The sequence below is a fragment of the Pteropus vampyrus genome, unplaced genomic scaffold, assembly GCF_000151845.1.
Source record: "Pteropus vampyrus isolate Shadow unplaced genomic scaffold, Pvam_2.0 Scaffold181, whole genome shotgun sequence".
Classification (NCBI taxonomy): Eukaryota; Metazoa; Chordata; class Mammalia; order Chiroptera; family Pteropodidae; genus Pteropus; species Pteropus vampyrus.
Genome location: NW_011888962.1, coordinates 2,711,092 through 2,732,167, shown reverse-complemented (window position 1 = coordinate 2,732,167; position 21,076 = coordinate 2,711,092). Strand labels below are relative to the sequence as shown.

The 21,076-nt window shown below is 33.5% G+C and overlaps 1 protein-coding gene across 3 annotated transcripts in view; it reads left to right on the top strand.

Moving 5' to 3' along the window:
- The window catches only part of MAP3K1 (mitogen-activated protein kinase kinase kinase 1), a 74,658-nt gene that overhangs the window by 42,536 nt on the left and 11,046 nt on the right, over positions 1 to 21,076 (top strand). For all 3 annotated transcript variants that reach the window (XM_011371048.2, XM_023537199.1, XM_023537198.1), the window contains exons 4-16: positions 1,775 to 1,975; positions 2,368 to 2,484; positions 2,858 to 3,006; positions 7,990 to 8,111; positions 9,011 to 9,092; positions 9,201 to 9,384; positions 11,315 to 11,593; positions 14,716 to 14,837; positions 16,399 to 16,490; positions 16,769 to 16,958; positions 17,249 to 18,533; positions 18,899 to 19,051; positions 19,724 to 19,886. In XM_011371048.2, the coding sequence (XP_011369350.1) occupies positions 1,775 to 1,975; positions 2,368 to 2,484; positions 2,858 to 3,006; positions 7,990 to 8,111; positions 9,011 to 9,092; positions 9,201 to 9,384; positions 11,315 to 11,593; positions 14,716 to 14,837; positions 16,399 to 16,490; positions 16,769 to 16,958; positions 17,249 to 18,533; positions 18,899 to 19,051; positions 19,724 to 19,886 (3,139 nt within the window). The remainder of the gene's footprint in view (positions 1 to 1,774; positions 1,976 to 2,367; positions 2,485 to 2,857; positions 3,007 to 7,989; positions 8,112 to 9,010; positions 9,093 to 9,200; positions 9,385 to 11,314; positions 11,594 to 14,715; positions 14,838 to 16,398; positions 16,491 to 16,768; positions 16,959 to 17,248; positions 18,534 to 18,898; positions 19,052 to 19,723; positions 19,887 to 21,076) is intronic.

Genomic DNA, 21,076 nt, shown 5'->3' with positions numbered 1-21,076 from the left:
TTCTGTTAAGCACCCCCCCCCCAAAAAAAGTGTTTCAAGAGGTCAAGTCCCAACATAGAAGCTTTTGTGAAGCCACCACTTGCATCATGTTTGCTATTGTCTTATTGCTCGAAGCTTAGTTACATGCCCAATCCAGAATCAGTGGTAGGGATATAAATACTGGGAGGCGTAGTTCATGAGAGCAATCAAAGTAAAAGTCTACCACAAGTATATACAGAATTGCCTCTCTCCCTTGCCTCCCACCTACTTTGGATATATGCTAGATAGTTACCCTTGCATTCTTTTTAACAGATACACAGCATTTTATCACCTGCATAAATCATAGTTTAAATGAACTACATACTAATAGACATTTATATTCCTTTTTAACCTTTCATTACTAAAAAATAATGATACAAAAATATTTTTATGTATATATCATTTTGCACATCTGAGCATATCCACAGTCTGAATGCTTAGCAGGTCAAATAGCATGTGCATGTATTCTCGTTTTTGTTTCTAGTTGTTTTTTCTTTCTTTTTTTAAGTAACTGCTCATTTAAAAAATAACAGCTTTATTGAGAGATAATTCACATACTATATAATTCACCTGTCTAAATTAAAGTTTGGATTTTGGTATATTGATAGAGTTGTACCCATCACTATAAATTTGAAAACATTTTCATCATTCCAGAAAGAAAACCCAGACCAATTAACAGTTTCTTCCTAGCCCTAGGCAACCACAGATCTGCTTTCTGATTTCATATATATTTATTTATTCTGGACATTGCATATAAATGGAATCATATAATATGTATGGTCCTTTGTGATTGGCTCCTTTCACTTAGCATCATGTTTTCCAGGTTCTACTGTGGTATAACTTCTATCAGTATCCCATTCACTTTTAATTGTAGAATAATCTATTATATGAATATATACATTTTATTTATTCGGTTGATGGACATTTGAGTTATTTCCAATTTTTGGCTATTATGAATAATGCTGCTGTAAACATTTGTGTACAAGTTTTTGTGTGGACATAACTTTTCATTTCCCTCAGGTTTACACCTAGGAGTGGAATTGCGGGTCATGTGTTTTCCAAAGCATCTGCACCATTTTACATTCCCACAAGTACTTTATGAGACTATTCGCTGCTTCATGTTCTCTTCAACATTTATTATTTTTAACTAATCAGTTAGGTATCAGAAAGAACTGGAATTTCTATTGGGCACTGATAGAAAGACCAAGTTTTGGAGTGAGAGGGACATATGGCACCCTCACCACAGGAGAGTTTTTGTCAGCCTCCAGTGAGAAATGTCTTAATCTGGGAAGAGTCATTTGCCATTAGTTTTCTACAGAGTGTACCATGGGAAGAATTCCATGGTGGTTTTTGTAAATTACCAGTTACAAAACAGAATTTAGTAGCACCTTAAGTGGAAGCCAGGAAATCAGATGTTTAAATTTTATCACTGGAAATAAGTCGTTTTGCCTGCTTATGAGGTGAATTTTTTATGCTTTTTATTTTGGTTTACATAATATTTTTCAAAAAACTCAGATATTTATAATGAATATTACCATATGGTTATCTTTCTCAACCAGATTTATCATTAGTTTTAGGGAAGACTAGAATTTTAGAAGTTTACTCATAAGTGTCAGACAAAGCACTTGCAAAATACATTTTGTTATATATTTTATTTATTTTACATCATATATTGAGGTATTTTTTCAGAACATAAAATGCTGCATGGCTGTCTAGTATTACTTTTTGGGGTAATAAAAAAAACAATATTGTGAAGTTTCAGAGTGGGAGAATCACACCACCTCGAAGAGCCCCTTCACCAGATGGCTTCTCACCATACAGCCCTGAGGAAACAAACCGCCGTGTAAACAAAGTGATGCGGGCCAGGCTGTACTTACTGCAGCAAATAGGACCCAACTCTTTCCTGATTGGAGGAGATAGTCCAGACAATAAATACCGGGTGTTTATTGGGCCTCAGGTAGGACTCGTCACCGTTTTATATTTTATTAGTATTTGGTACTAACTCAAATCAATACTATAATACTCTTAAATTTAGGTCAGTTAATTCTCTTTAGTAAACTAAATTTCAAATATATTTTGGGCTAATAAACATTTTTAATGTATTTATGAAGGTTTTTACCATGACTTAATAAACTTTAGAATAAAAATTTGATGTTTAATAAATTCATTAAAAACAAGCTGTAGACTTTTCTTGCATATTCTTATTAATATATAAAGATAATGAAGCAAATTAATAGAAACTAGTATATTCGGTATATTTGGAAATATAAAAAAGTGATAGACTAAGGAATTCTAATAGAACCACATAACTCATAAGTTTTTTGTTTGCTTGTTTTTTAAACTTTTTAGAACTGCAGCTGTGGGCGTGGAACATTTTGTATTCATCTGTTATTCGTAATGCTCCGAGTATTTCAACTAGAACCTTCGGACCCAATGTTATGGAGAAAAACTTTAAAGAATTTTGAGGTAATTTTAAATAAATGCTTTAGAGTAAAATTGTCAACAAATTTTTATGGTATATTTCTAAAATTTTTTTCCATGATTTCTGCATCTAAAAAACAGTGGTCATTTTGAAGGTATATAAGAATTGTTTAATGCTTATAAATAGTTCTCTTATAGCCCATTGACAAATTAAGTCTTTTCTTCTAGACTGAAGAACAAGTAAACACAGACCTGTAAAAATATTGCCCTTAGTAAGCTGTATGTATTCTTAGTTTTCAAGTTCTTAAATTGCCTTTATGAAAAACTTTTGAAATAAAAGACAAATAACTCAACCTCTAGAACTCTGTGTGTATATTATGGCACAAATATCATTGTTACTGTCTCTTTTCAATGTTAGGTTGAGAGTTTGTTCCAGAAATATCACAGTAGGCGTAGCTCAAGGATCAAAGCTCCATCTCGTAACACCATCCAGAAGTTTGTTTCACGCATGTCAAATTCTCATACATTGTCATCATCTAGTACTTCTACATCTAGTTCAGAAAACAGGTTAGTACTTTTTAAGAAATTAAAAGCATTAATCTGGTGTTACTTTTTAATTTTAGGGGTAATTTTTTATATCTACTTGCTAATTTGCTCTAAAATGATTTAACTTGCACCTTGGCTTTCAAGTTTAAATCAAGGGTAAAAAGTATTAAAGGTCATCTGAGTGTGTGTGTGTGTGTGTGTGTGTGTGTGTGTGTACACAAACACTCCCTCTCATATATATATGTGGACATTTTGTCCTGAAAACAGTGTTGGTACCTTATATATCAGAATATTAAAAAAATGTTGAAGGTATATAATAAGTGATTGTTATTTATCAATCATTACTTTGTGTCAGGCATCTAATAGTGTCTAATTTTGTTTTTACAACATCATCAGGTAGGTTTTATCACTGTTTTGCAGAGAATGACACTGAAGCTGTGTAAAGAATATATCTATAGTTCTTTTATAAACAGAAGGCAAAGTGGTTTCCCCAGATTACTTTCAAATACAGGGTTACAGATCACTGCTTCTTTCATAGATACTTTAGGGCAGCAGTCCCCAATTTTTTTGGCACCAGGGACTGGTGCTCCTATGAGAATCTAATGCCTGATGATCTGAGGAGGAGGTGAGGTGGTGATGCTAGTGCTGGGGAGTGGCTGCAAATACAAATGAAGCTTCGCTTGCCTGCTCCTTACCTTCTGCTGTGCAGCCCAGTTCCTAACAGGCCATAGACCAGTACCAGTCTGTGGCCCAGGGGTTTGGGACCCCTGTTTTAGGGAATCCTCATTATAGGCCATTGCACCTCTGAGGACATAAGTATGATCTTCTAAGCAAATAGACTCATCAATTGTAATTAAAGATACAGAAGCTGTTAATCACAGTTGTTACTTAAAATCTACAGTGCTTCTCAAGCTTTTCTATTGCCTAGTTGTTGATAAGAATGAATTCATAACCCTGAAGGATCTGAGATGTATCCCAAAATGACAGGTGTGAAAAATTTTTCAAGTCCCTAGTGTGTGTCATGCATGTGCTGTTAAGTCAGTTCTGACTCCTGGTGACCCTATGAATGCGTGATATCCATAATGTCTTGTACTCAACATTCCTGCTCATCTCCTATAGAATCATGCCTATGGCCTCTCTTATGGGGTCAGCATCATTATAATTTCCAGCCTACTTCAGTTCATGCTTCTTACATTCCATGTTGTGTGCTGTGCAGCATCGTACTTTCTTTTTGCCTTTGTGTATATCCGCTACTATACGTCCTTCCCATTTTGGTCTAGTTATGTCATTAGCAAACAGTGCGATTCATACTTAATCTCTGCTCCTCCCCTTTTGGAGTGGTTTTAGACCAGGGAGTGTCATCTTTTAGTACTATCTCATATTTTATTTTGGACTGTCTCATCACAGGGGTTTCACAGTAAAACAAAAAGGAAAAAAAATAATAAGAAAATGCAGCAGTGGTTTACCATTGCCTTCTGCTACATAGTGTGTGGGTCTCTAGTATTAAAAAATTCATGTGAATTTTATGTTTCTAAGATTTCTTTACTGGTTTTATTAATTGCTTTCTTCATTGGTTTTAATGAGATTTTTAAATCACTCCAGAAAGGAGTGCTGCTTCTCTTACAAAGGCATCGCCTATATGTTCCCAAAGTACCCTAGTTTGAGAAGCATCGGTCTAAGTGATTAAGTCCCGTCTCCATCCCATCAGTCTTTTAAGTACTGTAACTACTTCAAAATTCATGAAGAATAGAAAGTGATATCTTGACAAAGGCCTGGTGAAGAAAATAATTAAGTTGGAAAAAGTAAATGTTTGAATTTTCTTATTTTTGATTAAGTGAATAAGTTTGGGGGGACATTAGAGTTTTTCTCTTTTATACTGTTCAATAATAAGTAAAGCCAAATAAAGTCAGGCAGCTCATTTAAGCAAAGGCGGAACCAGAACCTGAGTATCTTGACTTCTAGTTCAAGGATTTTTCTCTTACCCCATGTCTCTTCTAATTAGAATGAAAAAATGAGCTTTATTTCTTAAGCTTCCTGCCCAAAACTTTTTTAGAGCCTTTCTTCTTTTGTTGGACATTGCTGTAGTTTTATGTTTTGGAAAACAAATAACAAATGCTTAAACCAGATACCAAAGTTAAAATAGAAAGTTTCTCTCTAAGGTGAAGAAAGGTACCTTCCAGATACAGGCTGGCCATAATTTGAGGAAGGGAGGGCTGTTATTGGTTCATTTGGATTAGTGTATCCATGGGGGAAAACCACAGAAGATGTAATCTTGATATACTGAGATTATACTTTGTAAGTAAGTAGGTTAATATTTTTCATGTAATCTCAAAAAGAATTTATCTAGATATCTGGTTGCATTGTATTAATTTTAAATGGTATATAAGAAACATTAAAAAAACAGAATGGGAACAAATTGAATATACTTACAAGAAATAATTAACAAAACCTTACCAAAAAAATAAAAGCTGCAAACAGGAACTTAGGGTTCTAATACATGAATGGGCAAAGAACATAAAGAGAATATGCACAAAAGAAGAATTTCAAGGGCTTAACAGACATGAAAATTGTCCAGGCAACCTAATAACTACAGAAATGCTCATTTAAAAAAAAAAGATACCAGATTTTACAGAATTAGTGGAGACTTGTAATGAGCCAATTGAGTTATTGTAAGGATATGCCTCATTGTATGTGGTATAGCCTTTCTGGAAAAACAAAGTGGCTTTTTAAAATGTTTATATTCATTGATCCAGTAAATGTACTTTTTTTTTTAAGAAAATTTTAATCCGAGAAATGCACAAAACTTACGTATATGGCTGTTTCTTGCAGTATTATGGTGAAATATTTTGAACAACTTAAATATCCAGCAAGTGAATGGTTAAAGTATGCCCATATTGTGCAGCCATTAAAATTATACTTTTGAAGAATGTTGAATGGCGTGAAAGAAAATCCAGGTTATGATGCTATACGTTATGCATGAACCCAGTTTTTATATAGAAAAGGTATTATAGGTGCATAAATATTGGAATGAGTAAAAACTGTGATGGTTATTAATAGATTGTGTTATTCCAGGGGACTTTTTTACACTCTAAATACTTTGGGCTTTGAGGGCCAATGGGTCTCTGTCATAACTACTCAGTTCTACCCTTGTAGCTGAAGTAGCCATAGATGATATGTTAATTAATGGGCATGACTGTATTTCAGTAAAATTTTATTTACAGAAGTGGGCCACGTGCAATTTGATCCCTTTGTTGTTTGGTGATCCCTGCTCTCTACTAGCTCAGGCTTTCCCCAGGACCCAATATTATACTCAAATGATTTTAATTCTGGAAAAACTGTGATAAAAAGAAAATCTGAAATATCAAAAAAGTGGGCACAAAGTTGTTTCAAATGGTTTCTTAAAATGTGAAAATATGGAAATAATTCGAATATTCAACAATAAGCGGATGCTTAAATAGTTAGGATCTGTTTAGTCAGTGGAATATTATACTGCTATTAAAAATTATGAAGACTTTAACAAGTGAATTTTTTATAAAAAATTTTAAGAATATGTACATGTATATAGATAAACGATCTGAATGATGTTTATAAAATATGTACTTGGAAAAAAGATGGACAGAAAATATCCCAGAACGGAATTTTTATGTCGGAAAGGCATTTAAGTAATAAGTTGCACTTACAATTTGGCTAAATTGTGGAGCTTTTAGTGTAATTTTGGTGTAATTATTTGAAAAGTTAGCTGACCTTGGATCATGTTTGCCATTAATATTTTTATTGTAGATTGTTGTATAAATCATTTCTGTAATGTTCCTGGTAATTTTTATCATTAATACGTGCATATTTTGATAGCTTTTCCCCATTCCACATAGTTAAATAATTATGAAAAGAGTTAAAAAGGTGGGGCAGATAATTAAGAAGGAAAGAATCAGCAGTGTGCCTTCATCTCGGGAATCACGCATTGTGACTTTGCTAAACTATTTGTAGCTTTCAGGAAATTTTGCAGAACTGCTATTTTGCTCTCAGTCACTCAAACCTGTTCCTCAGGAATTATAGCTTAAGATAATGGAAGTATAATATTGGGTCCTGGGGAAAGCCTGAGCTAGTAGAGACTCTGGAATTTGTAGGGGTAGATAGGTTATGGAATAGTCTTCTCAAATTAAAGCCTAATGATAGATCTACCATAAACTGATTTTATGATCTTGGGCAACTTAAAGATCCCAGAGCCTTGACTTTATGTTGCAATGGAAATATTATTATTGATTTTAAAAGCTGCTTATCACATCATGAAGGTTCAAACAAATATTTGTAAAATAGAAAACAAAACCCCTCTCTCCAGTCTGAGTATGTACATTTAGTATTTTAAGAAATAGTAGCAAATTCTTTTCCAAAAATTTGTTTTTACTCCCTCCAGCAGTATGTATGATAACTTGTTTTCCTATGCCGTTATCAGGGCCAGATGTTATCAGCCTATTTCATTTTTGTCTATCAGACTATCAGAAAAAAAAGACAAAATGGCTTCATTAATTTTAATATGCATTTTGTACTGTTTTCAAGTTTATTGGCTATTGGTATTTATATTTCAGTTGCATTTTTATCTTCTGCCTATTTTGCTACTAAATTATTAGTATTTTTCTTACTGACTTTTCAAAGCAGTCTGTAATCAGGAATATTAATATATACAATATAATTCAAATAGACACAATAAAGTTGTAATTTTGCCATAAATGGAATCACTCTATATAAGTTAGAATTTTATTGTTATCTGCTGTTTTCACCATATAGTATACCGTAGATAATTTTCTTTCTTATTATTTATGGATCTCTTTGATCATTTTTAAAGGCTTCATAGTGTCTGGTATACCATTTTTTTAACAACCTTTTGCTATTCATTTGGTTGATAATTTTTTTTTTATTACACTAAATACTGCATTCAAATTGAACATTCTCATACATATTAATCCTATTATATTTTCATTTTGTTAATGCTTTCATTTCTCCTTCTAGTATAAAAGATGAAGAGGAACAGATGTGTCCTATTTGCTTGTTGGGCATGCTTGATGAAGAAAGTCTTACAGTGTGTGAAGATGGCTGCAGGAACAAGCTGCACCACCACTGCATGTCTATTTGTATGTGGCTCTTTTTCTCTCTATGCTTACTCAACATGGTTATTATATAAGCTAACTATAGTTGACCCTGAACAACACAGGTTTGAATTGCTCAGGTCACTTAAATGTGGATTATTTTCAATTAATATTGCAAATGTATTTTCTCTTAATGATTAACATTTTCTTTTCTCTAGTTTATTATCAGAATACAGTATGTAATACATAAAACATACAAAATATGTGTTAATCAACTGTATATAATTACTGATAGCCTTCTGGTCAACAGTAGGCTATCAGTAACTAAGTGTTTGGGGGAGTCAAAAGTTATACATGAGTTTTTGACTATGGGGTGGGGAAGGGTGTCAGCACCCCTAACACCTGTATTGCTCAAGGGTCAGCTGTGTATTATTTAGGATTTTAACATGTTTTAGAAGAGATTGGTGAGAGAAGAAAAGGATTCTAGGCCTTATATGAAGTTTTCAACAAATTAGAGTTTAGGATCTGTTATGAGATAAGCTATGTTAACAAAGAACTATAATAATAGAGTATGATGCATATGGTAATGAAAGAAGGTACAGTATTAGAAACACTCTGATCTGGAAGGTGTACAGGGAGAGAAGGAAGTGGAAAAAGGCCTGTGTAAGCATTACAGAAAAGGTAACATCAAAACAAGGTTTGGAATAACATTACCAGGTAATCAAGTGGACAGATGATTTGAAAAACTAGAAAGCAAAGTACATTATAACTAAAAAATAGCATTTACAAAAGTTACGAACATCAGAATAATTTAACCTGCTGTGTTTGCCTGCTTTCAGGTAAATATCTTCAGCTTATTTTTTGAGGTTTCTCTATATAAATCCAATCCTAGCCATTATGAACGATTATTACATACAATAATGTTTTTTTCTTTAATTTTTCAGGGGCAGAAGAATGTAGAAGAAATAAAGAACCTTTAATATGTCCCCTTTGTAGATCTAAGTGGAGGTCACATGATTTCTACAGGTAATAGTTTTGAATTAATGAGTTGGATATGTTTAATAAAAAATAAAAATATTCTCAGTGTTATTTAAATCTGTTATTTTTAGCAAGCTTTGTTGATTTTTCATTTAGTCACGAGCTGTCAAGCCCTGTGGATTCCCCTTCTTCTCTGCGAGCTGCACAGCAGCAAACCATACAGCAGCCACCTCTGGCTGGACCACAACGAAGGAATCAGGAGAACAATTTTAACCTTACTCATTATGGAACTCAGCAGATTCCTCCTGCTTATAAAGATTTAGCTGAGCCATGGATTCAGGTAAGGAGTTCTTGTTCTTCATTTCTGAAATATTTATAGACCAATTAATGTAGTTGTCTCCCAGTTGTCTATAATTTAAGAAAGTACTTTTGCTTTGCCTCTATCATAATTCTTATTCCATTGAAAAATTTAATTTTACCTTTGATGTTAATGCTATACTGCTTATTACAAGCTTAAACTTCAGAAATTCTTTGTAGTTTCACCGCCCATCTCTAGAAAAATCTTTCTGAACTAACAAAATGTTATACAAAGGTAGACGCTAGAACTCTTCTTCATTGCTAACTTGTTCCAATTTTTAATGCTATTCCTGCTAAGAACTTGTCATTTTTCTTATTCATCGCCATTTAAACTCAGTTTCTCCTTTCCGTGTCCTCATGATGTGTAATAAGTGCTTAATAATTGCTAAGTGGATGAATATGTGGAATATAAGTGGAAAATATATGGTATTTACCTTATCTTAGTCATTTTTATTTGTAAGGACATTTTCCATTGTTTACCTTCTCTTCTGATTAATGCTTTTCCATCCTCAGTAAATTAGAATTTCAGTTGGTTAGTTGGTTTCTAATAATTTTCTTTGTTATTATACGCTTAGTCCATTATGTTTTAAAAAATAGAATCCAAAACCAGACAGTGTCTTCAGTAGACAGAAGGGGGAGAGTAAAATATTTTTGATAATCTGTTAAATTCTGTTTAATAATTTTAACTTTGTAAACAGATACACTAATTCATTAAGCTTGTTTATCATTAGGATTTGTTTCTTTTTTTTTTGTATCCTGAAGCTTTTGAATTCCCTTAGCATGTTAGCAACCTATTATGAATCTAATAAATTTGCAAAATTAATAAGTATATCTTATTCATTTTATCTAGTTCATTAATGGTATTTAACACAGCCCTCACCTGCTCCTTCATGAGTCTTCAAGAGAACTCTCAAGTTGAGACTGAGCTGTTAGATGCCGTTCGTTCAAGGCAGTAGTCTAGATTTTGTTTTTACTTAAGCTTTAGGTTGGGCTAGTCTATATATTCCTTGTTTTTTTTTTATTAAGAATATCATATAAGAGAATTAAGACTTAATGGTATGCTATTTAACAGGAGTACAGAAATAAGTATATATAATAAGTTCACTATATTCTAGTTGATTTATTCCCCTTTACTATCACTTTATAACAAAACACATATAAATGTCATGATTCGTTTTCCCAAAAATTGTGTTTATTCATCTCTAGTATTTAGAAATTTTTCATAGGATAAGTTATCTTAAGTATTAAGTTTACTTTTAGCTAATTGGCCCATAATGTCAAGACCATGTACCCTTTTCTTTCTTTGCAAGCCTGAGCTTTAATTAGAGGTATATCATTATCTTTGGCTGATTTGAACACAAGAATTTTTTTCTTTAATCTTTTGATTTTCCACTTCATTAATTATAGTTTTAACCATTTTGTACAAGACAAAAATCAAGTAAAAGCCTTTGACTTACCATTATCATCTATAGAAGAAATACTTTACTCCAGTGCCTTTCTTGATTTGGCTTTTTTTTTTTTTTTATCTTGTTTCACGTTTTTCTTTGTAAACTGCCTTAATACAAATACAAAGCTGGGGTTCTTCACTGATTTGTTGTTTTTCTGGTAAGCATAGGAGTACAGAATAAGTATGTATATACATATATATCCATCTAATTACTTAATGGAGTTTACTCTTAATTTTACTTGAGTTAATAAATGTTAGGGACTTTTTGATAATTACTAGTTAAACTTGAGTATAAAATTCCTTTTTGTGATTTTTTAAGTAGCTGGACATATTTGAAATGTGTAGTATAGGGAAAGTTTAAGAAATGTCCAATTTTTTAGTAATAAAAAAATCATGCTTAATTCAAAATACTTAAGGTTCATTCATTTTTCTTCACAGTGAATTCATTGTGGTTGTTTGATTATAGGTATTTGGAATGGAACTCGTTGGCTGCTTATTTTCTAGAAACTGGAATGTAAGAGAGATGGCTCTCAGACGTCTTTCCCACGATGTTAGTGGGGCTCTGCTATTGGCAAATGGGGAGAGCACTGGAAATTCCGGGAGCAATGGTGGAAACAGCCCGAGTGCCGGAGCTGCCAGTGGGTCTTCCCAGACCAGTATCTCAGGAAATGTGGTTGAGGCGTGCTGCAACGTTTTGTCAATGGTCTGTGCTGACCCTGTCTACAAAGTGTACGTTGCTGCTTTAGTAAGTAGCTTTATTCTGTAACCATAGCTTTATGGATTTGTTTTTGGTAGTTTATAGATATCATTTTTACGATCCAGTAAAACTACTTTACCTGATTTTGTAAAATCCAAATTTTGTTTTTAGTTCATAATCCCAGGAAATTGCAACTTTCCATTTACTCTCTTCATTTGGATTTTACTTATTTTAATCTGTTCAAGTTTCTTTATACAATTTACTTTTCTCCTCTAAAGTAGCAGTATCTTGCTGTTCATATTTTTATATTTCCTTGCCTTACACATGACCAAATTAAAAATACTTCATAGAATAGCAAAGTGATCAAAGTTCCTCTGATTTTTTTAAAAATTTGCTATTAGTAGGCATTAATGAGAACTGGTTTTTAATAAATGATGTATGGAAATTCAGGAGTGTTTTCACAGAAGAAAGAGTTCAATGACATAGATTACTACTGAATTGTTTTTCTAGTTTAACCTGTTAGAAGTTGTCATTCATGAGTGGGATGGAGTGATGAGGAGGCTGTTCTGTTTGTAATTTTAGAAGTTAATTTGACTTTCTTCATCCAGAGTATGTGTAAAAGAAAAAGAGGGAGAGGAGTGTCTGTGTTTGTAATCTTCAGAACAGGGTTTCTCAACCTCAGCATTATTGAGCCAGAAAATTATTCATTGGGGGCAGGAGTGCTGTCTTATGCACTGTAGGATGTTTAGCAGCCTCCTTGGCCTCTACCCATTAGATACCACCAGTTGTAGCCCCTTCTCCTACCCCCGGTCATGACAACCAAGAATGTCTCTAGACGTTGCTCAGTGTCCCCTGAGGGTCCAAATCGCCCTAATTCAGAACTACTGCTTTAGAATAATTCTTATCTAGTCTGGTTTTAAAACTCATTAATTTCTCTGCTTTCACTTTTGATCTTTTTCTAATCTATAACAACTATGCCTAATGAATCTTCTTTTTGAGACATTGTATAGCATATGAACACGGAGTCAGAATTTAGTGACCTCATAATTTATGGTCCAAACTGTGATACCTGAATAATCTGCTAGTTAAATTGGAACTAGCACAGTCAATCTGGACATATAGTCAAAATTATAGAGACTTTGATTCAAATTCAGGTTCTCTTATTTGCTAGAAGAGTGACCTTAGAAAACTTAAACTTTAGCTTTCTTACCTATAAAATAGTGAAAATGTTTATCTCTTAGGTTTGAATTAGAAACCTCTAGCCAGAATATCTAGCACAATGTAAAAGCATTGACTGTGTATTAGCCACCATTATTCCTGAAACACTACTTTGATTATTCCCCAGTAAGAACCTGTTAGAGGTTACTGTTGCTTCAGCATTTCCTAAAGCATACTCTGTGGAAGTTTGGCAGGATTTTGAAAAGTCCCCTGAAGAAGAGTTCTGTGCTCTCTTAAAATTGATGAATACTAAATTACATGAGGTTAAATGGGTCTGTTCACTGAAAGGCTTCTAGGAACCTTCAATAAGCTAATATATATTGGGAATCTAAGATCAAAGGGTAGGATGCACTATTTCTCAAATTTATCTTAACATGATCTGTTTTTTTCATGTAGCATCTTGAGGGACCAACATACTACAGAATAGTATAAATATCAGCATATTGTAGAACAAAGAGCAAAGTTCTTGGCTCAACTTTTTACCTCCTCTTACTATTTCTATCATAAACCTTCAGACATTACTTGACTGCTCAATATACTGCCCTACTGTCTGATTGTTTCTTCTTAAGTTCAGATGGTTTCCCAAGTTTATGAGCTCTTATATTGCAGAGACTCTGTGAATGAAACTATATTCTGAGTCCTCTATAGTTATTTAGTGTTATAGGTACAGTAGAAGCAGAAATCATTCCTACTATTAGAACTTTCCCTTCCCTCTTGCCCTTTCTTTTTTCCCTTCCCTCCCCATATACAATTTTTTGCTGAACCATTTGAGAGTTATTGTAGGCATCATGGTACTTCACCTCAGATAGTTTAGGAGGTATCTCTTAAGAAAAAATACTTTCTTCTGTATAACCACAGTGCAATCAGCAGACATGAGAAATTTAGCATTAATAACAATACTGTTATGTACTGTAATTGGGGATATTCAAATATCCCCAATTGTCCCAATAATGTCCTTTACACCTAAACTGCAGGCTTTATTCAGATTTCACCAGTTTTCTGTTTTAGGGTCCAATCCAGGATCTCACACTGCATTTAGCTATCATGTCCACTGTGATAATTCCTCAATCTTTCCTTGTGTATCATAGACTTTGACACTTTTGAAGTGTACCAACCAGTTATTTTGAAGACTGTCCCTGACTTGGGGTTTATCTGATATTTTCTCATGATTAGATTGAGTTTATGCATTTTTTGCAAGGATACCAAAGGTGATATTCCCTTCTCAGTGCATCCTGTCAGGGAGTATATATCAATGTGTCTTACTACTGGTGATGCTACCTTTATCACTTAAGGTGAAATCTGGGTTTCTTGCTGTAAAATTACTATTATAAATGTCATGGGGAGATACTTTGAGACTATACAGCTATCCCATTTCTCTTCAAAATTTTGCCACTGATTTTAGCATTTGTCAGTTGTCTTGACTACAGCAGTTATTACTGTGGTGTTCTAATGGTGATTTTCTATTTCCTTCATTCCTTCTACATTAATTAGTTGGAATTCTGTAAAGAAGAGCTGTCTCTTCTACCAATTTATGTGTTCATTCAGTTTTTTATTTATATCAATATAGACTCATGGATATTTATTTTATTTTGTGAGTCCTAATCCACTATTATCTGTCATCACTTATTTTGTTGCTCAAATTATTCCAGCTTTGGTCTTAGGGAGCTCTATCAAGTTGGCTCCTGTTCTCATTTTCTTTTTAAAATAGTTTTTTAAACTTTTCGTTTTGAAACTAATTCAGACTTTCAAAAATGGCAGACATAGTTCAGAGTTCCTTTCTTCCCCATCTATTTATTTATTCAATTATTTATTTGTATCACAGATTCTTACTTATGGGTTACAATCTATTCTTATCATTATTTTTGTTTCTCAAATTGTCTCAGATTGAGCTTATTGTTTCTGATGCTTTTTAAATGTAATTAAACCAACCTTCAGTTTTATTCCCCCTGCAGAAAACGTTGAGAGCCATGCTAGTATATACTCCTTGCCATAGTTTGGCAGAAAGAATCAAACTGCAGAGACTTCTCCGGCCAGTTGTAGATACCATCCTAGTCAAGTGCGCAGATGCCAATAGGTAAGGCTTTACCAATGATCTGCTTCAAACCTTCTTTAGCACCTAGTGAGTACTTGATATATATTTATTAAATGAGGCTTTGAACATTATTTTCTAAGTGAGATTTGAAATTAAAATATAACACATAAAGCTCTTAAGGATTAGGGAGAAGTGTTAATGGCAAGTAAAACTGGGCTAACAAACTGCATGGACCTCCACATTATTATACTGTGATTGATTCCCTTTTATTTTAAAGTAATATTCTTAATATGAAGTCCAGTTGATGAGAACAGTAGCTGATATATATATGTATACACACACACACCCCTCATTTTAAAGAATGAGTTACACAGGATAGGAACCAATAAAAGCATACCTGCTTTGCTTTATTATCAGAACCAAAAAAAAAACAAACCCAATTCATTATTTTCAGTGTAATGGAATTTTTCTTTAATGATAGTCTATATCAAAATACAACACCCTCCCCTAAAAAAATTCCATATATCCCTTCAATATCCTTAAAAATCTGTAGGGAATAAGAATAACCCTAACTGGAGGAGTAAAAATATGAGGTAGAAAAGTGAAAATGAGCATAAGGTATGCTTTTATTAAACCACTAGTTCTTTTAATTTTCCCTTTCCATAAAATGGGAGGAAAAGATCACTTTTAATTAAATAAGCATAGCTACAGTAAACAGTTGTTTGGTAGTTCTCATCTCATCAGTAAGAAGCACTGAATAGCCCTCATTTTGCCTCTGCCATTACACCCATTTAGAGCTTTCTCAGTCCAGCCTTTGTCTTTCTCCCTAAGTCACATGATGTAATTCATAGAAGGTCTCAAAACTTAGGTACTTAGCTTTGACTTGTTTCTCATCCCATGAAGTCTGTTTTTTTGCCTCCACTGTTTTCTCTGCACAAGCCTACACATTGAAAATATTAAGAGATTTTCTTATTGCTTATAGAGAATACTGTAATATCTGAAAAAAATTAGGCAAATTAACAATTTGCAAAATGCATAGAAAAATCCTGTCATTTTTCAATATTGGAATAGGTATTTTTCTGAGAACTTCAATGTTTTTGTCCACTTTCTGAAATTCTAAAGTTATGTCGTTTACCTGGTTGCCTGAACATCATAATACTTAATTAAAAAGAGATATTTTGATATTTGAAACTCTCTTTGGATATATAAGAGGATATAATGGTTTGGAATAAGAAGATTTTGTTTTTAATTCAAGAGAAGATTCTTAGTGCAAATTCAGAAATCAAAATGAGTGTTCTTTTTTTATTATAACAAGATAATGAAAATAGGCCTTTTATCTTATCTGGTTTGATATTTAAATCAATACTTGCTATCTAAGAGCCAGAAGTGTAGATTCTATGCTTAACATAGAAAATAAGGTAAAATTTATGAAATTAGATCTAATAATATTATTATTTATAGTGACACTGTTAATGCGATTTCAGTGGTGGATCAGCAGACACTCCTGAAAACATTTTTTTCCCAAGGCATTACATTATTACCCTTTTTTTAATGTATATTTTATCCAAGATTCAAGTCTGACATTGCTTTCTTTCACTTTTAGTCGTACAAGTCAGCTGTCTATATCAACACTGTTGGAATTATGCAAAGGTCAAGCAGGAGAGTTGGCAGTTGGCAGAGAAATACTAAAAGCTGGTAATAACTTTTTACTTAAAATCAACCTAGCATGTTTCATCATTTTCCTTAGCAGACTGTCTAATCTCATAATCTCTTATAGGGAAGTTACAGGATTTCAAAGTAATTTTGTAAATTGATTCAGTTAGCTGTAACATTAGAAATAGAATATGAATCTGAAATTCTTAAAATTGATATAATTCAGTGTTTTTGTTGGCCTTATGCCATCTGATCATGTTTCGTTTTAGATTTTAATACCACTGTTTTTCAGTTATTTACTTTCACTTTACTTTTTGTAGGATCCATTGGTATTGGTGGTGTTGATTATGTCTTAAATTGTATTCTTGGAAACCAAACTGAATCAAACAACTGGCAAGAACTCCTGGGCCGCCTTTGTCTTATAGATAGACTGCTGTTGGAATTTCCTGCTGAATTTTACCCTCATATTGTCAGTACAGATGTTTCACAAGCTGAGCCTGTTGAAGTCAGGTAAGTTTTCTTCTGAAAATATATTACTTTCCTCTGCCTAGCAACCCATTCCATATCCCAAGAAAGACTCAGAAATTACAGCATATATGTAGGTTTCTAATACCTTACTATTTGGTTAATATAAACCTGAAGTCTAAGCTAGTTAGAAATTTATAGACCTTTGTACTGAAGTAGTTATATATTTTTTTCTCAAAATGTACAAGCTTTAAATTAAAACCATCTTTTTATTTGTATATATTTTGCAACAATTTTAACTTGTCTAGTAATTGAATGTGTTCTTTTTCTTTCAGGTATAAGAAGCTGCTGTCCCTCTTAACCTTTGCTTTGCAGTCCATTGATAATTCCCACTCGATGGTTGGTAAACTCTCCCGAAGGATATATTTGAGTTCTGCAAGAATGGTTACTGCCGTACCCCACGTATTTTCAAAACTGTTAGAAATGCTGAATGTGTCCAGTTCCACTCATTTTACCAGGATGCGTCGTCGTTTGATGGCTATTGCAGATGAGGTGGAAATCGCTGAGGCCATCCAGCTGGGCATAGAAGACACTTTGGATGGTCGACATGACAGCTTTTTGCAGGCATCTGTCCTTAACAGCTATCCAGAAACCACAGAGAATAGTTCCCTTGGGTGCACAGACCATTTAGAGAAAACTGGAAAAAGATCGTGTGCTACAAAATTGAGTGCCAGTTCGGAGGACATTTCTGACAGACTGGCCAGCATTTCGGTAGGACTTCCTAGTTCAACAGCAACGATGGAGCAACCAAAGCCAATGGTTCAGACAAAAGGCAGACCCCACAGTCAGTGTTTGAACTCATCTCTTTTATCTCATCATTCCCAATTAATGTTCCCAGCCTTGTCAACCCCTTCTTCATCTGCCCCAGCTGTACCAGCTGGCACCACAACAGATGTCTCTAAGCATAGACCTCAGGGATTCATTCCCTGCAAAATACCTTCTGCATCTCCTCAAACACAGCGCAAGTTTTCTCTACAGTTCCAGAGAAACTGTTCTGAAAACAAAGACTCAGATAAACTTTCCCCAGTCTTTACTCAGTCAAGACCCCTGCCCTCCAGTAATATACACAGGCCAAAGCCATCTCGACCTACCCCAGGTAATACAAGTAAACAGGGAGATGACTCAAAAAATAGCATGACACTTGATTTAAACAGTACTTCCAAATGTGATGACAGCTTTGGCAGTAGCAGCAACAGTAGTAATGCTGTGATACCTAGTGACGAGACAGTGTTCACCCCAGTGGAGGAGAAATGCAGATTAGATGTCAATACAGAACTCAACTCTAGTATTGAGGACCTTCTTGAAGCGTCTATGCCCTCAAATGACACAACAGTCACTTTTAAGTCAGAAGTTGCTGTCCTCTCTCCTGAAAAGGATGAAAATGATGATACCTACAAAGATGATGTGAATCATAATCAAAAGTGCAAAGAAAAGATGGAAGCTGAAGAAGAAGAAGCGTTAGCAATTGCCATGGCAATGTCAGCATCTCAGGATGCCCTCCCCATAGTTCCTCAACTACAGGTTGAAAATGGAGAAGATATCATCATTATTCAACAGGATGTAAGTATAGAGTCTAAGGTTCCAGAGTTTCCTTGGACCATGCTAAAATAAATTTAATTCAGCAATGCTGCTTTTAACATGAGTTACTTGTTAGAAAAGCAAGTTTTTCACATAGAATTATACAAAGTTTGTAACATTTGAACACAGATACCCCTTGCTTATTTCAAAGATGTTTCTGGTTGATACTATAATAATCACTTTTGCATTTGACATTGGTCACCAACACTGTACCTTCATTCATAAGTCAAGTTTAGAGGTGGTTTGAGAAGCCAGACTGAACAAGAATAATACTTTGCCAGGCTAATTTCACAAACTCTTACTCTTTTAACGTAACAGTAAAAAGATTGCTTTCATTTAATATGTAGACACCAGAGACTCTGCCAGGACATACCAAAGCAAAACAACCTTACAGAGAAGACACTGAATGGCTGAAAGGTCAGCAGATAGGTCTTGGAGCATTTTCTTCTTGTTACCAGGCTCAAGATGTGGGAACTGGAACTTTAATGGCTGTTAAACAGGTAAATATCTAGTAAGCATATAAATAATTAAAATTATAAAAATGAAACAAGCAAATAAAAAGAATAAAGGATATGTCCCTGTGTATATGTACTTTAAGTTTTCAGAAACCTAAATTTCAAAGTAGATGTTACCAAAGCACCAAAAACATGAATTCTATTTAAAAGCTGAAGCATGATTATTATAAAATGCGACATCAAGATGGGCTTTATACAGGTTGTTTTGTTTTTTGTGCTTTTTATAGTTAGTAGAGGTATCGTTTCATACTCTTCTAATGCAATGTCACCTTGGAATTTCTATGGTTTTTTATAATGAACATGCTCATCAAGATATGAAAATTATAAAGCTTTCATTTTTAAATCACGTTGGTTCTTCTCCCATGATTGGGCTTTTCTCTCTTTTTTACTCTGTTTTCAGACAGTTTTGGAGGATTGACTATGTCCCAATTTTTTTGTCATTTTCCTGATATTTCACTGCTTCTTAAGCTAGAATCTTATATAAATGACTTTGAATAGGTTTTTAAAATATATTTACATTGCATGCATGAGCATAAATGCCATCTGCTATTAATATGTATTCATTTGGATTTGTCCATTTTAGATCAGATTGTTAGTAAAAACTGTAAATAGAAACTCATTAGAAAGCAAAACTTTGTAATACGTTTATTGAAACAGGTGACGTATGTCAGAAATACATCATCTGAGCAAGAAGAAGTAGTGGAAGCATTAAGAGAAGAGATAAGAATGATGAGCCATCTGAATCATCCAAATATCATTAGGATGTTGGGAGCCACATGTGAGAAGAGCAATTATAATCTCTTCATCGAATGGATGGCAGGTATGTCCATGTTTTAAATTACAAAATTAATACACAGGTTTAATTTTGTGTTGATATTAAATTTAGGAAAAACATTGTAATGAACACTAATTTTTATTAAATAGTTTAGATTTCTAAAAGCAAATCACCCCTAACATAGTAGGATGAACTGTAAATACTTTGTCTTTCATTTAGTATATCTGCTGCCGAAGCGAGCACTGTCTTCTATTTAAATATAAACATTCATTACCACTACCTTTTAAACTTTTTTAGTATTTCTTTTTAAATGATTGTTTAGCATGGTTTTATAGGAATGATTTTTTTTAAGCCTGCTATGTATAAGATCCATATTTTTCCAGGTGTCCCTCATTAATTGGACAGGTGTAAGATATATTTTAAGATGACAATATAAAAATAAAATTAAGATATAACTTGAAAATTTTATTGTAAGTTAACACTGAGGCATAAAGTTAAAACTTGTCATGTACTTGAACAAATAAAGACTGCATTTTATGTTGTATTATGCAGAGTATACAGTAAAATAAATGACAAGGTACAATGAATGAATAGATAAGTGCTTGGTTTAACTTTTCATACTTTTTTGTGTTTGAAGAGTATATTTCTATTTACAAATCAATTTTTTAAATTGAATTACAGTTGACATACAATATTACATTAGTTTCAGGTGTACAGCATAGTGATTCAACATTTATATACCTCATGATGCAATTACTACACTGTTTAGTAATCATCTATCACCATACAAAGTTAAGATATTGTTGACCTTTCCTCTGTGTTATATACATCAGCGGATGAGCGAAGCTTCATCTGTATTTGCAGCCTCTCCCCAGCACTAGCATCACAGCCTCACCCACCTCAGATCATCAGTCATTAGATTCTCATAGGAACACCAGTGCCTGGTGCCAAAAAGGATGAGGATTGCTGCATATTACATCCCTGTGACTTATTTTATAACTGGAAGTTTGTACCTCTTATTCCTCTTCACCTTTTTCACACATCCTCCCACCGCTTCCCCTCTGGCAACCATCAGTTCTGTGTATCTATGAATCTGTTTCTGTTTTGTTTTTTCATTTATTTTTAGATTCCACATATAAAAGAAATTGTACGGTATTTGTTTTTCTCTCACTTATTTCACTTAACATATCTTTTGGGTCTATCCATGTTGTCGCAAATGACAAAATTTCATTCTT